Source organism: Battus philenor, unplaced genomic scaffold, assembly GCF_028537555.1.
Source record: "Battus philenor isolate CCGP_79_NKW_IND1 unplaced genomic scaffold, ilBatPhil1.0.hap1 SCAF_4, whole genome shotgun sequence".
NCBI lineage: Eukaryota > Metazoa > Arthropoda > Insecta > Lepidoptera > Papilionidae > Battus > Battus philenor.
In genome coordinates, this window is record NW_027181704.1 from 4999572 (window position 1) to 5015704 (window position 16133).

General features: G+C 31.1%; 1 protein-coding gene across 3 annotated transcripts in view; it reads left to right on the forward strand.

Annotated features, from left to right (window-relative positions):
- The window catches only part of CrebA (Cyclic-AMP response element binding protein A), a 142864-nt gene that overhangs the window by 114748 nt on the left and 11983 nt on the right, over positions 1-16133 (forward strand). For 2 of the 3 annotated variants that reach the window (XM_068771765.1, XM_068771766.1), the window contains exon 2: positions 4908-5103. In XM_068771765.1, the coding sequence (XP_068627866.1) occupies positions 4908-5103 (196 nt within the window). Of the gene's footprint in view, positions 1-4907; positions 5104-9132; positions 9318-16133 lie in introns of those variants that run through there. The other variant, XM_068771767.1, reaches the window with a different exon arrangement.

The window sequence follows — 16133 nt, forward strand, 5'->3', positions numbered from 1 at the left end:
TTATTACTGTACAGATTTTATCACCTAAGTAATTTTTGAGACAATAAAATATTTTTGGAATGTTTTCCGTTCTATCATCTTATACCAATAATAATAATCTTTGAAATATGAAGTCAACGACATAAGCAGAATTACATATTAAAAAAAAAACGAGTCAAAGAAGAAAAGGAAAAAATTACTAAAAAGAAATAATATGCAATAGACTCTTCCCGAGACGATTTGTCATCATAATGCAATCATAATGTTTTTTCAGTAAGAGTGTTAATTAGTTTCACTTGAAAAGTTATAACATCACGTAACAGATGTGATTCAGTTATAAAATTACAGTGATAAAAGTTATTATGGTAATATTAAAAATTCTATTTAATTTAAATAATTAGTCTTTTTTTTTTGGTTAGAAATAACTTTGATTTATTGCAAGCAATCAAACAGATTTAAATTAAATGATCTAGTAAAAAGCTTTTTAACTATTTTTTTTTTAAAAACTTTCTTTTTAACATTTATATCGAAGTAATTATCATAATTAATTTTATCGTTCGACACGTATTAATAAAGTAATAAATTACGATGTGCTGCATAACGGCTATTTATTAAATCTTTTTTGATCAAAAAAGTTTGTAGATAAAAAATAGCCGAGCTTGACACATGTGAGGTCAATATAACCTATTAAATTGCGTTTCTAGCGTCACTCTGATTGGCGATTCGCGTTCTTCACCTTGGCCACTAGTGTGCGAGTTGCTAGCAACACTGAAGCGGTGAATGAACGGCCGTGGTCCAAACACGGTCACCGACCCCGGCCGACGCCCGGCGACTGCTTGATGAGCTTCCGACCAGTGCTAAGGACATTCAAAAACAGAACAGTTCTTCTGGCTCAATAAGCTTCTGATTCCAAATTTAAATTTTATTGTATTTTGAAATAAGAATTAACTTCTGTACATACGGAATGATTCGTTATAGGTGTAAAAACTTTAAAGGGATAATATTACTGATTCGTGGTCAATTTCATGGTACACCGTAACCATAAAATTCAATGGTTTCAGAAATAATAATGTAGTATGAGAAAGCGTTTCAAAATTCAGATTTCGATTTATTAAAAAGAATTATTGTTTGTTATCAGTCAATGCGGACTATGTAATGTCAGAAGTTATTAGCTTGCCGTATACCAATTAATTAATGTAATAATTTTCAGTGTGATTACTTTGTACAGTCATTGGAAATAGGTGTAAAAGTTTTCAAGTTTTTTTACTGACAAATAAACTATATATTCACGTCTTAAAAGCTTTTACACTTGTAACAAATCATCCTGTAGATATGCCTATAAATTTCTCTATTTTATTATTTGAATATTTTTTTTACGAAAGAAACATTTGACACGTGCTACTATACCGTAGCTAGCAGTTACAGCGTTGTCTGTGATAAACGCTGACATAAATAACACGCGTAAACAATGACAGATAGCAATTGTTAAATGCTATTTATGCGATTGTTCGTCGGACCGATTAAAAAGTGTAATTTTTATTGTATCTGTGGTCTCTTATTTGATTTAGATGATATACCATAACAAGCACGCTAAGGAATAACAATTATGACAGTATTTCAATCAAGTAATGGCTTTATATAGTTCACAGTCAACTTTATGCGTTCTATATTCAGTTCACATGTATATTTATATTATTATTTGTAAATTACGTATATGGTTAATTGGTTATAGGTGTAAAACATTTTAAATTGAGGAATTTTCATTTGTCAGCAAAAATCTTTTTTACACCTATTTTCAATTACAAAGTGATCATTCTGAAATAAGTAATTTTTTTCTATTGAAATGCCACAGGAAATTACAATGATAATTAATTATAATATGTAGTGATTCGAATTTTAAAACAGACTTTTACATACATATATTATTTCACAAACTGGATACGTTGTGCCATAGACCAAATGACAGAAAATGAATTATACATTCATATTCTTTAAAGCTTTAACACCTAGAATTAATCACCCTGTATTTAAATTATTTTATTTTATTTGGACATGTTGTGAACGACTATAAGACACGCATATAAATTTACTCCTACAATAAACTGATTTACGCTTGCTTGATTTAAGTGAAAAAACTTTGCAAATTGATATTGTTGACCCCAAAAATCTACCATGATATAAAAATAATAATTACTCACTGGTAAGAGACACACCTAGGCAATTTTACCAGGAATAAGTACCATAGGAATGTAAATTCGAAATATTATACAATGAATAGTTTGTGCTCACTTATGACAACCAGCTTCGACCTTTCAAAAAATATTTCTGAGATACATATTTCGAATAAATATGTGCTAATAACATTCTTTGCCACATTTTGTTAATAATATATTATCCGGTCTTCTGGTTTCTGCTACAGTTAGTGTCATAGATTTCTTTACTTTAAATATGCATTCGAATATTAATTTTTTTATAGTTTATAACATAAATCTAATATTTATAGATGTATATATTTATGTCTATCTGTGTATCAAAGTGGCGATCTTTGGGAGAGACCTACGCTTTTTAGCAAGCGTTTGACGGCTAAGGTGAATGAATGAACGAATGTATGAATGTCTAATAATAATACATAAATGGAAAAATATGCATTAGGCATTTGAATTTATTAAATACACTATTTAGAAGAAATCACACTGGCTTTTTTACAATTCTAATCTATAAATATTGTAGTAAGTTCTGCATTCGCTGTGTGAATCTAATAAATAAAACAAAGTACACATATTGATATAGTACTGCTTGATAGCAAAAATAGGTAGCGCTGATGTTTTTCAAAGTGAAAGTCGTGTTAGCCTTAAAAGTTAAGACGAAAATTCGATAGCATCTAAAGATTGATTTCGGATATCATTACATGTAATGCCAAATTTGTTTCTAGTGAAGGTTGTGTGGTCTATCTCGGGGCCATTGTGCCCAATCATTAAAACATCCGCTTAAATGACCTAAGAGTTTGGCGGATTTCCAATTCGGTGACATAGATAATGTATCGGTATAGATAATGTATACTTGAGGTCTTTGAGGTACTCGTCGAACTGTAAAGAGGTGTCAAACCGTGCAAGGTAATACTGGAAGTGTCATCTTTGCAGGGTTTGAGCTACACAGCCTTATACTAAACAGAGCTGCTAATGAAAATATTTGTTCGACACGAAACTTTAGACGAACTTCACCTTTAAAGTATCCAAAGGTAATTAGCATAGTAAATTTGTATAAATAATACACGGTTCATGCTCCGCAGAAATAGAAATGTTAGTAAAAAGTTCATTAACACCGAAATCCGAGGCGAGCGTGTTTTGGAATAGAGTATTAAATTATTTATTTACTCGCATGTAAAACTACATTTATACATATTTTATAAGGAATTAGTAAGGAAAAATGTAGTTTATATAAACTTATAAATTCTTGGTGTGATTTGAAAAACCAGTTTTCAGAAATTTCTTGATTTCTGCAACTTTTTACATATTTTTTAAAAAACTTTATTGGATCGCATTTTCCGTAAATTAAAGTTATTTGTAGTTATCAAATATATCTTAACATGTTATTACTAATACCACAAGTCTGGATAGATTCTAGACATAAATTGGAGCTATAATTGGTTCAATACGTAATAAATTTCTATACAGATGTATCTTGAAATAATAATTTGAAAGTGGCTTCATAAGTTTTGTAATACAAAGATAAGTATCGGTTACAAGTTACCAGTTATTGAAGTATAATTTATCTAAATATTCTCTTATTAATCCAATATCAATTACCGTATGGATGTGTAGTTGATTAAGGTACGTCCGCAAGCGCGCGCACACACGCACAGCGGCTACGTCCGCAAGAAATTGCATCTGAGTCATCACGATGCACATCATTAACATAACTCACGTGCGAATTCTCGCATAAAAAGATAGTAACGCGAAACGTGATTGAAATCAAATGAGAACCAAGATACCGCTTTCATGCAACATCGACTGCGATACGCCGAGATAATATCAACATCCTGCATCACCTTATTTCAACACCACTAATGCTACCATAGATACATTACATCGATGTACTACTCGATTTAGGCTTACGAAAATATCGATTACTATTATTGCTAAAACGGATAATATTTTTCATATATTTCATATGTTTTATTACTATGAACTCTGACTTAAGTCAGTTATATATTTAAATATATTGTGAAATTTTAATAATACATTTTGTTTATTAATTTAAATAAAAAAATCCATCGACAGCTATCGATCATAAATATAATAAGATTAAAAAAATATCATTGTAGAAGACTATAAGTTTTTATGTACTATTATTTATTATTGCCGTTACTTTGAGTTAGTTTATACATAAAAGCCTTATTCTTTTTCTTGCATTTACAGCTTCACTGTATTTAAGAAAATAGCATCTGAAGACTTCCTAATTAATTGGAATTCGCTAAGCTCTTAGATCCAGGTGCGATCGACCCGGGCCGCACAGATTCCCGGCAAGGAACTTCGATTTCAACTTTCGTTCCAACATGGGAATTGGTATCATCGGGAGAAATAAAGCTAAAATTGTTGTCTTTGCGATCATACTGCATTCATATAACTATAGTGCGGGAAAGGGCCTTAGATATAATGATACCGAAACCGATGGGTCATGTCTTGGGAAAGCCGCCGCGAGTATTACCCTCCTTGTAGGTAGAATTTTAATTGAATTTCAGTACTGATGGAAGTATCACTTTGTCTCCAATCAATAAGGATAAACTTTAAGTTGTCTACTTTCCGATCCACATATTTACGAAAATGTTCCTTGTCCCTATTAGATGGTGCCTCTATAAGTCTCTGCCAAAATGTACGACTGTATCAATTTGATAAATAATTTCATTGCACCGTTTTTCTGCCTTCCAGGAGATGCAAGATGTGTTGGACGAGGATTCAGAAATGACAGACTGGCTGGTGGAACGCAAGACCGGGGTGGTGCTGCACGACAGGCTCATGACAGACGCGGCGCTGGGCGCGGTGCCAATCAAAACAGAACACTCGTACAGCCTGCATTCAGACGTCGAGTCATCACCGCCATCGCCACACCACACCAAAGTCGATGGTGAGTATCTGCCTTATTTACTAATATTTTCATTATCACGAGGCTCAACTGAAAGAGACGTTACAGACCGTCATTCGACTTTAATGTGGTCATTCAAAATATCTTTATTCAAGTAGATTACATACAAGCACTTCTGAATCATCAATGACTTTACCATTATAAGAAGTATGAGTTGACTTGATTGTCCATACCCTAGGTTCATATATAAATATATATGTACATGTTTCTATTAGTGAACAATATCTCAAATGTTTGAATTATTTAATAAAAATGTGATTGTAAACCTTTCGATAACGAATTCCAAACATGTTCATGTTCGCTTAACCAAAGTAAAAAGTTTATTTAGACAAATACATATGTTATAAAGTTTATATAATGTATATAAATGAATCAAAATATATGTAAATTATATTTTCGTTTATTTTTATAGATTTTTTTTAAAGTAAACATTGTAAATAATTAAAATTCTAAGCAGTAGTTTTAATATATGACAAAGATTTTTTTATAATTTGAAAAGGGAATTTATGTAATTTTAAATTTCTTTTTGTAGATGATGATACAGTTATTATGAGGAAAATTTTATAAAATGCGCTTAATGTTATGATTTTTTTTGGGGAATCAATTCTTGAATGTTACCTATTATTGCTATGCTTTCCTATTTCCTGAGGAAGGAAGTGTTGCTAAGTCACGCCTGGCATTGTATACTAAATGTGCAGAGAGTATAAATTAGTCGTAATTTTTGGAAGTTCCGCTTATGCCAGTTGTAAAAGCATGCTTCTATGATTCTAATTATCTCTTGTAAAAATTACTACGTATGTATTTAAAGAAACGATCGTTGTTGTTATAATTAATTTGGTTATGTAATTAGGCCTTATTTTTTTTTTAAATATTACTAGTTTATCAAATAAAATACAGTTACAGCGTTATTTTTTACATGATTTGTATATTCTTATTTTAAACCGCGTCCACACGCACACAACTGCTGGTTTCGATAGACTTTTGTCATTTTTTGTTTGTTGTCTGTTTAAAACAGAACATGGACTTTAATTTCTCTTTTGAATTTCAAATCTCAATAACTTTTTTAATATCATTTATACGTGTGTATCTAATCTACCTCTTAGACACAAGATATAAGAAACCCAGGGTTTAACTAAAACTTACTATCTCAAAACTCGAAACGATTACGATTCAATTACTTATTTGTCTACCCTCAGTAAGACATATGCACGCTAAAACATTGAAGGTAAATCAAACTTTTGTATTTTATTTTTAATGAATTAAGCGATCGCAACTTATATAGTCGAAGCTCAAAGTCAAGGACACACAACCATAGATATAAAATTATTGGTGCATGTGTGACTAAGTTGTTGGTTTTTCATTAAATTGGTTTAAGTAGAACACGTTTTGTGGAGAGATGACATTTAGAGCGTTGTTCAAGTGACAGCAAGTTTTGCAAAAATATCGATGAGTAAGTCAATTGAATGTAATTGGAACGATGTGGAAAATTTGCTTATTTTGTTCGATTTTGCGTACTTTTATCATGTTTTCAAATACTCGGACGTGCACTGCGTGTTCGGAAACGATTTATTTTAATAATATATGCTTATTAATATATTTCTATTATATTTGAGCAAATACAATCACGTATTATTCATTGCTTATTATACGAAATTGGAATTTTTTGCAGCCTGATATCTCGAGCAGATATTAAAACCAATTATTCATGATAACCAGTAAGTCATCATCTTCATTATCATATTAGCCGATGGACTCCTGCTGTAAGACATAGACCTCCCCCAAATATCGTCACGATGACCGGCCTTGCGCTGTCCACATACAACGCCATTCCGCGATCCAATTTGCAACTGGATTAATATTATTAACATTTTCATTTACCAATTATAAGATACAAGAGCTATAAAGCTAATAAGAACTGTTAAATTAGTGTTATTTATAAACTAAAATTTTTATTTCTAGCTTCAATCTATAATATCGTAGTTTTCTTTCTTATTTTTTTTAAAAAAATATTCTGTACTAAGTAAGAAAAGGACCAATATTTAGCCACTTCCGCACATGCAGTGGTAGTCGTGCAACAGAGTGCACCGCCCGCCAACCCGCTGATAAATGCGTATGCAGCAAACAATGCGAACTTCACACAACCACCACCGCCAAAATTACTCAACACGCGCTTCACCCCTCCACGGGGCATCTTCAGGAGTTATGATACCGATTAGTGCCAAAACAGACTCTATGCGCTTTGCGGTGCACTTTGTTGCACGACTACCACTGCATGTGCGGAAGTGGCTAAATATTGGTCCTTATCTTACTTAGGATGGACTTCCGCAAGGTAACGCCTGATTCCATTAAACATTAAATATTCTGTACACTATATGCCAGATTAAAGTGCAATTTCAAACATATTTCACTCGATGAAAAAAAACTGACTTGTGCGTTTTCGAATGTTAATGAAAAAAATATAAACGGAGTATAAATACATTAAACGTATTTTCGAATGTAAAAAAAGACAAAAACTTCTGTCCATTTAATGTCTGTCAGTTTATATTCGATTTTTGAATTAGACTCTGATCCCTCCAATAAAGTAACCAATATCTAAACGACGTCATAAATATAGCTAAATAATCAAAAAACGAACAGTTTACTATAAGGGTTTGATATATAAATTAAAATTACGTTCCTTATCGCGTGCTTTAAAATATTGGCGAAGAGCATTAATTTTGTGTTGTATTATTTTTTTAATATTTTACAACAACGATTCCTGGAATTTTAAATCGATCCTCCTAAAATGTCAAGATAGAACATACATGTGATATTTTAGTTTAGATATGAAGTTTGTTTTGGCTTTATTTTGCGAAATACAATTTAAAAAAATATTTAAGTCATCAAGTTTTGTTGTCATCTACGATTTTGTAGATCGCGATTATCTTATAAGAAGAGAATATCTATATGTATAGAGAATATCTATAAGAAATATTTATAATTAGTTCCGTAGCTGAATGAAAGAGACCGTTGTGGAATGGAAATTATATACCGACAATCACAACGTAAGACGTCTACTCACGTTGTGAACAGATGACCTTCTAAATGTTCCTATTGAAAATCTATGGAGGAAATTTATGTCCAGTGGTGGACATCCTACTGCTGATTTAATGATGATGACGACGATAGTAAACAGTTTAACGAATGTCTGCGTGTTGTGTATATTTGAAAACCGTTTTTATGGTTACATATCTTTTATAATTGTTTTTATTCATACACAAGTTTCTTAGATTGCTTGAATAAAACGTATATATTACGTTCGTAACTTAGTTATTTCTTAATATTTGTTTTAAACTTCTATAACGCGTTATATGCGGTAGTATGAGAGTACCCGTAGAACGCGATCCGCTATAACGTGGAAATTCCGAAAATGTATCGATTTACATAGGCGAAGTAAGGCCCTAAATAATAAATGTTATCAAAAAGTCACACCTGCAATGTCTGTAAGGTACGGTTTTATCGCTTATGATAAAATCGGTATTAATTGGAAACTACTTTTAGGTATAATACGGAAATATTTTTAGTCTCAACAATTCTATGCAGCAATTGTTTTGATTTTTAATATCGAGCCAAAATTCAACCAAACGATTTTATTATCATTCCATCTCTTTCATTTCGCTATGTTTCTTTCTTGCTACTCTACAAGAACTACCGCTTTAAAGATATAGTAGTCAATCTGGAATCGATTTAGAAAAAAAAATTAAGAAACGCCATGTACAGCTTAAAACTTTTTTGAATTTCGAATACGAACAAATTTCAGCATGTTCTTAAGAAAATTATACAGTAAATAAAAATAAGGTAGTTTGGAAATAAATTAAAATTTGACACGGATAGTTGGGAATTGATTATCCCGTACTACCCGCATATGAGTACTACGTTACGCACGTGCGTATATAAAATTTGTTAAAAATTAGAGATTAAAGGTTTTTTTTGGTTTATTAACTCGTTAAATGAATTAAGTGTTTGTTTAACTAACCTAGGCTCAGTGATTACTATTTCTTTTGCATAATATCAGAAAATATTAAGTAAGTATAATTCGTCAAGTGAATAATAACTGAAAGTCAAGATGTTTGCCCATTTGCACGACCATGAATACATTATCTTTGATGTGAGCACAGAGAACAGTTTTGTGAAATACGAAATTGGTGGAATATTATGTAAGTTTGCTTATTTTAATTCGTTCCTTTGGTAGTCTGTCTTCATAATTTTACAGGGTTATTGGGTATAGGTGTAAAAGCTTTAATGGGGTGAATATAACAAATTTATCAGTTAAAAAACTTTATATCTTTTACTCATACTTCCAAACAATCAGTATAAAGTTATCATAAACACTGCACTGTATCAAGTTTGCAGAGAATGATAAAGTAACAATAAATAATTTTAATATGCAGTAATCCGAATTGTAAAAACTATTTTCATTTACCTACTGTATTATCATTGCATTATTTATTATTTTTGTAACCGTTTATATTTGGATAGTACATACCATTCATTATTTGACAGAAGATGAGCTTTACATTCTCCTCTTTAAAGCTTTTTACACGTATAACCATACAGACTATATGAAACTAATATCTATTTTTTACAAACATATGGTGAAACAAGTTTTTTATTACGTCTTTTTGGAACAACAGGATGAGAACTTAAGTAATTTGTTAAACTTAAGTACTTCGATTTTCACTCGAAAGAACCTGTGATGGTCCAATTTATGGTAAGAAAACTAAACTATAAACTTGAGACAGTAAAGCTTACGTAAAACCCTCTGTATATTATTTCTTTTTTAATCAAGCTGCAACATCTAGCGTAAGCATTTTAGTTAAGTAAATGTCATTTAAAAGCAAAATTAATGTAATAATCTTGACTAAAAATTTGTATCCGTGTCCAAGCTTGAGACCTTTATATCCAGCAAGTACAGTAGATTTAATTAAAAACACGGTCATCGAAAACGTTCAAAAGAGAATCCGTCAACATTAAGAAGGTAACAGGTGATTAATGGTCTACCAAAGTCATGTAATATTGAAACGTTTCTCCTCAAATTATACTACGTTTTTCGAGTACATAAAATCTTAACTTGAACAAAAAAACAATCATTTTTTTAAATTCCATTTTTATTGTAAGTTTTAAATTTTTTCTAAATTACAATAAGGCCTCTTTCAGTAGTTGTAGACGGCAGGAACTATGTTAAAATTGTTGAACACAAATTCAGTTATTAGTCGCTTATTACTACTTTTAATTACGACAGTAGTTTCATATTAATTATATCACATCCTCTCCATTGGTTTCTCTGTCCTGTAATAAAAAGTGACGGAAACCGCAATTTTGCCTTAGTCTAATGTTGATTCTTTTCGTGCATATATATACACGTAAGTATGATAAACGTAAAAACATAGCTTTAACGGCTTTTTTGGGTATTTAAATGAGGGTTGTTTTTTTTTTCTAGTGTGACTATGATAATGTGTGTTCTATATTCTTAGATAAGAATGAAAGTTTTTTATTTTGTGTATATGTAATATGTGTGTAAAATTTATATTAATATTTCATTTTATTGGTATTAACTACATTTATTCATGAATATCGCTGGATGCCGGCAGCGCAAGACTGGTTTTTGTGGTTATCTCGGGGGGAGGGGGAGGCATATGCTTTATTCTGGACTTTTCTCGGCTAACTTAAATAAATGATTGAAAAAAAAACATATTTTATTTGGTTTTGTATATACTTGTATTCCTAGTGTGGTTTTACATATGCAAAATTGTATAACTAAAATTTTCATCAATACTATTAGGGGGACCGCACAATAATGTCGTTTCTGTTGACATATTTCACTGAAAAACTGATTTACTTTTACCGCCCCGGCATTGAAAATTTGTACACTAGATGGCAAAAGGTTTTTGATAACGAAGGTGAATATATTGTTGATTTGAAATAAAAACTTATTAAAAATGTAGTCGTGTAAATTTAACTTATGAAAGCGACGTTACTTTCCGGTCCCCCTAATATTGGTCTTTAATTGTAATATACTAAATTTTGTTGTTATGTCTTAAACGTTGTTTAAAATTAATCAGAAAAATATTATAAGTAGATCTTATGCTAAGAGATACCACTTCGGACTATTTTTTTGCAGCTTAATGTATGTAGTGCAGGGAAAAGTTATTGATCGAATGTAAGGTAAACGGTAAATGAGGTCAAACAGGAAATCACCTTGCCCTTTAAGCGATCAAGGCGGCTTTATAGGACCAACGCCTTTTATATTGGTCACTACCAAAGCCATATACAAAACTTACCATTTCTCGTAAATGAGAAAAATTTCTACTTTTATGCTATGATCGACGAAATGTTTCTTTTTTATTATTATTAATAGCAATAATTCACTTGACACTGAATGATATTTTTAAGAATCTCAAAAGAACATAAATTAAAGTTCTTTTAAATATTAACCAAAAAAACATAAAGCGATAATTGTGCATTATAGTTCAGGTGTTATAATTGTATATGATTATTTTTATGATACGTGTATTACAAATAATCTGTAATATGTATGCACATCCATAACCAACTCCTTTATCACTTGATGCCGCTGGCTCTATTTTTCCTTGTTAGCCAAGTCCGTCCGATGAGTGTTTTTAATTTATCTTTTGCCTTTTTTTTCTGATTTGTTCTTATAACCCGTATTCATGTATTCGGGGAAAAGGAAAGTAAAGTCGCTTTCTTAAGTTAAATTCACGTCTACATTTATAACAAGTTTTTATTTCTGATCAACAATATATTCACCTTCGGTATCAACAACATTTTTGGCATCTAGTATACGTCTTCCAAGTTAGTAATGAGCTACCAAATGACAATCAAATATCGACATGCGCAGAAATGACATTACTTACCGGTCTCTCTAATATAATAGAGATTAAATATATAAATAATTGTACTATAAAAAAGTTTGTAAACGTTTTTATATAAAATTTACATTTGTATCTGGCCACAATGTAGCAATAAATATTACAAAAGAGAATGTTGACAGAGATGACGTAGTAGCAAATGTCAGGTGTACTTCAAAAATCGAATGCTGAAAATAAATAATCCGAAGCGATGAATTAATGAACGTTATAGAAAAAGGGGAAAAAGTTATCGATCGGTGTTTACTTAAAGTTTACCGTTGTATTGGCCGATCATTAAATTAATCGAAGCCGAGCTCCGCATAATTCGCGGTTGATTTCGGTGAAAGGAAGTCTATTGAGACGCCAATGCTGATTCATGTAAATGTCAGCCGTCTATAAAGTATCAAAACCTAAAGTCACGGAGACTCGACTATCATTATGCATACAGATAAATTATTAAAAAATTGTGCTTGCAAGTATCAAAGCTATGGAGCATATATTTTTGATTAGTTAACTAATTATATACAAGATGATTGGTATGATGCACCCTGTATAAAAACCAATGGTACCAAAATTCGGATTAACAAATAAAAATGAATTATTGTTTAGTACCTATTCCTGTACACTTTGTGCTGCCAAAATTCACTGGCCAGTCGCATTGTAATAAAAAAATATATTATTATTAAAAAAAGTTCAAAGTGATCTCTTTATACAAGTTGATTCTGAATAAGTAAATATGGTTAATGTTTTATCTTAAAAAAATTCCTTAAATGCGATACCAGTATAATTTCAATGTTTATTACAACAGAAAAATGGAAAATGAACATAATTTTTCGCTTTTCCTGGTAGTTATTTTCTGTTAATTTCGATAACGATAACAATTCATGTGCATATCAGTATTGTTCATTTCAAACTGTAGACCGACGCTAAACATTTTCTGACACAAAAGGCTGTAAAAGCTATTTGTTTATAGCGCATCTGTTCAGACGTCATGCCGTGTATGACCTTACTTAATAATACTTATAGAATTACCTTCTAGAAGGGCATGAATACATTTCATTTATAAACATAATCTGGTAATCTTTCAGAATCTTTCAGAATCAAATCTGGATCTCACCTAGGCTCATTTGTATTATGAACTAAATGATAAAAAAATAGTTTTCTATAAAAGTTAAAAAAAAGTTTTTTTTGTATAAAAATATTTGTTTTAAAAACGATGACCGGTCTCGTGCTGCCTTCTACAGCGACTTTCTACGATTTTGACTTTGTCGTCTCTACCGGCTTGTTGTAACCTCTCGGCCAAACCTTTTAAGGCCTTCGGTTACATGAGCGATGTGCCCTGATTAATTAAACTAATGATTTATCAGAACAAAGGTTCTATCAACGCTTGTGGATTTTTAGATTATCTGAGAACACTCTGTTTTTTACTCAACTCTGTGTTTGGCACTAATCGGTGTAACATGAATCCTGAAGATGCCCCGTGGAGGGGTGAAACATGTGATTGACGATGGCAGTTGTGTAATTCGCATTATTTGCCGCACGCGTTATCAGCGGGCTGGCGGGCGGTGCACTTTGTTGCACGACTACCACTGCATGTGCGGAAGTGACTAAATATTGGTCTTTTTCTTACTTAGGATGGACTTCCGCAAGGTAACGCCTGATTCCAATAAATATTTTAATCGACCGGTTACCGGAAGCGGCCGTGCGCAGGCCAGAATAGATTACCAACCGGGATTTAGGTTCTAGAATGGAGGCCACGGACCGGAATGCGTGGCGTAGAACTTGGTCGAACCCAAGAAACGTAGAACCGACAAGGTTGGCATACGACCCTGTTAAGTTTGTTGGAAATGCTGGATCCATTCCGCTTTAAATAGATCCTATTAGAAATTTATGTGAGACGTTCTAATCCAGGAATGGACGTTCTATAGCTAAAATGATGATATACCGGCATGGATATAAAGCAAATAAATTACTTGAATTAAATATTTTTTTCTTTTCGAGAATTTGATGCTTTAAATTGAAAATTCGGTCATATCGAATACACGTCGAGAATGTGAATACATACTTATGACCTATGTGATAGCAGTGTATCCAAATTTCCTGCTATATTATTATTCCGTTCGCACAAACTAACTGTAAACAATGTGTTGCTCGCAATTTCTACTTTTATTGGGTATGGAGGGTTGCCATTTGAAACACCGATGTCACTAAGTTACCCATGTTTGCCGTATTAGAATAATGCCATCAAAAATGAATAGAAATCTAAAATTTATATCAAATAGAATAATGAAAATACTTTATAACCCTCTTTAATTTTAAGTATTTAAGTGTCAGAAAATAAGATGAAAAATGACGAAAGATATAATCCAGATAACAATCATTTTGACGTATAATAATTATTGGTTTATGTAAAAAAAGTGACAACCCTAAAGATAAGATCTTCTCAATAATTCTTTACACACAAGAGAGCAATGTCACGCTCGTGTGGGAGACACGATCAGAATGATATCGCCAAGTGAGATAAAGTCAACGGAAACAATTACAATCAGATTGGTTGAAATATTTCTTTCGACAACCCTGTGCATTTTTTTAAATGGTTACTTTCTTGCTTTTGATATAAGATTGTATTTGATTTGTATAAAATTATATTTTTATCCCACATATTTATGTACACATTCTTGTTTAAACGTTGTAGTATATATAATATAAATCGTAAATTTATATAATAAGTTTTATACAAGTTTATATAAATATAAATATATTTATAAACTTGTATCTGCTGTCGTATGCACGCAGTTTTTTTTTTTTTTTTTAGAAAAATACCTGATATTGATATTGCAGTTGGATCAATATACGACTGAAATAAATTGTCGCGTTCAACATTCCGTATAACACGATTTAATTTAACATACAATACAACAGTTAATTTTTCATGTTCTCATTATAAGTTTCCATTGTCTCGTTCCTAAATTTTTATTTTAAACGAAATTGGGTTTATTAAGGACAGTTAATATTTTATAAAACACTAAACAGTGTTCTAAAACTAAAGTAAAATGTATAATCATAAATATTTTATACGATGCACCGTGTTTTCATTACTGAATAATAATATCTCAGCGGTATTGAAAGTTTGTTTTTATAACGCTTCATTTTTACTAATGGTGTCAGCTGTCAATTTGTTCTTTTTCCAAGATTACCTATGTACTTAGTACTACTAAAATGGCGTCAAATTGAAATCTGACGTTAACCTTGGAACATCCTTTATTATAAATGAGATGAGATAAAGGGCAATATTTTTATTAAATTAATAAATTACTACTATCGAATGTGTCGGCCCTATAATTAAATATTTTTAGTCGTAATGACGACAGCAAAATCAATCATAATAAAACCATAATGTATGGTATGTTATCTTCACATAATTAACATACTTAACGACTTAGCCATTTTAGAGGTTTAATTATTCATGAATACTCGAATAGATACTGTTATCAATAGAATTGATTGATTAAGTTTTGACAACGATAATCAGCGGCTATGCTTTTAAAGACGGGTTGTGGTTTCACCTCATAAGAAATTTATAGAATCGATAAATACAACTTAAAACTTATTTTAACATTTTTTCAATATATATTCTTTTCTATTAAATATCGTATATCACATTTCATCTGGTTCGTTAGTCTCTGTCTAAAATTGTGAGTAAAAATTTACACGCTTTAAATATTAAACGTAGGAATATCGCAATTATTTTTCAGACGAAACCATATGCACATAAAATACAATGAATTATTAAATAACTCTAAAAATTAAATAAATACAGATAACTTTTACTACTTTTATTAACAATAAATAGTTTAATTTTGTGATCGTATTGTTTTGAATGTTGTTATTGTTAATTATCTGGGAAAACGGAAACAAGTTATAATCTATCATCGAAAATATTACAATGTGCTAGATTTTTAATCCCGGAGCAACTGTTTCTTTACGGTGTTTTTATTTTACTGCCTCCTAGGACTTGTATATAAATTTACTCAGTGTGCACATGTCTACTTAAGTCTTACTTAAAACACTAGATTTATTGAAAATTTCATTTATAATTTATTT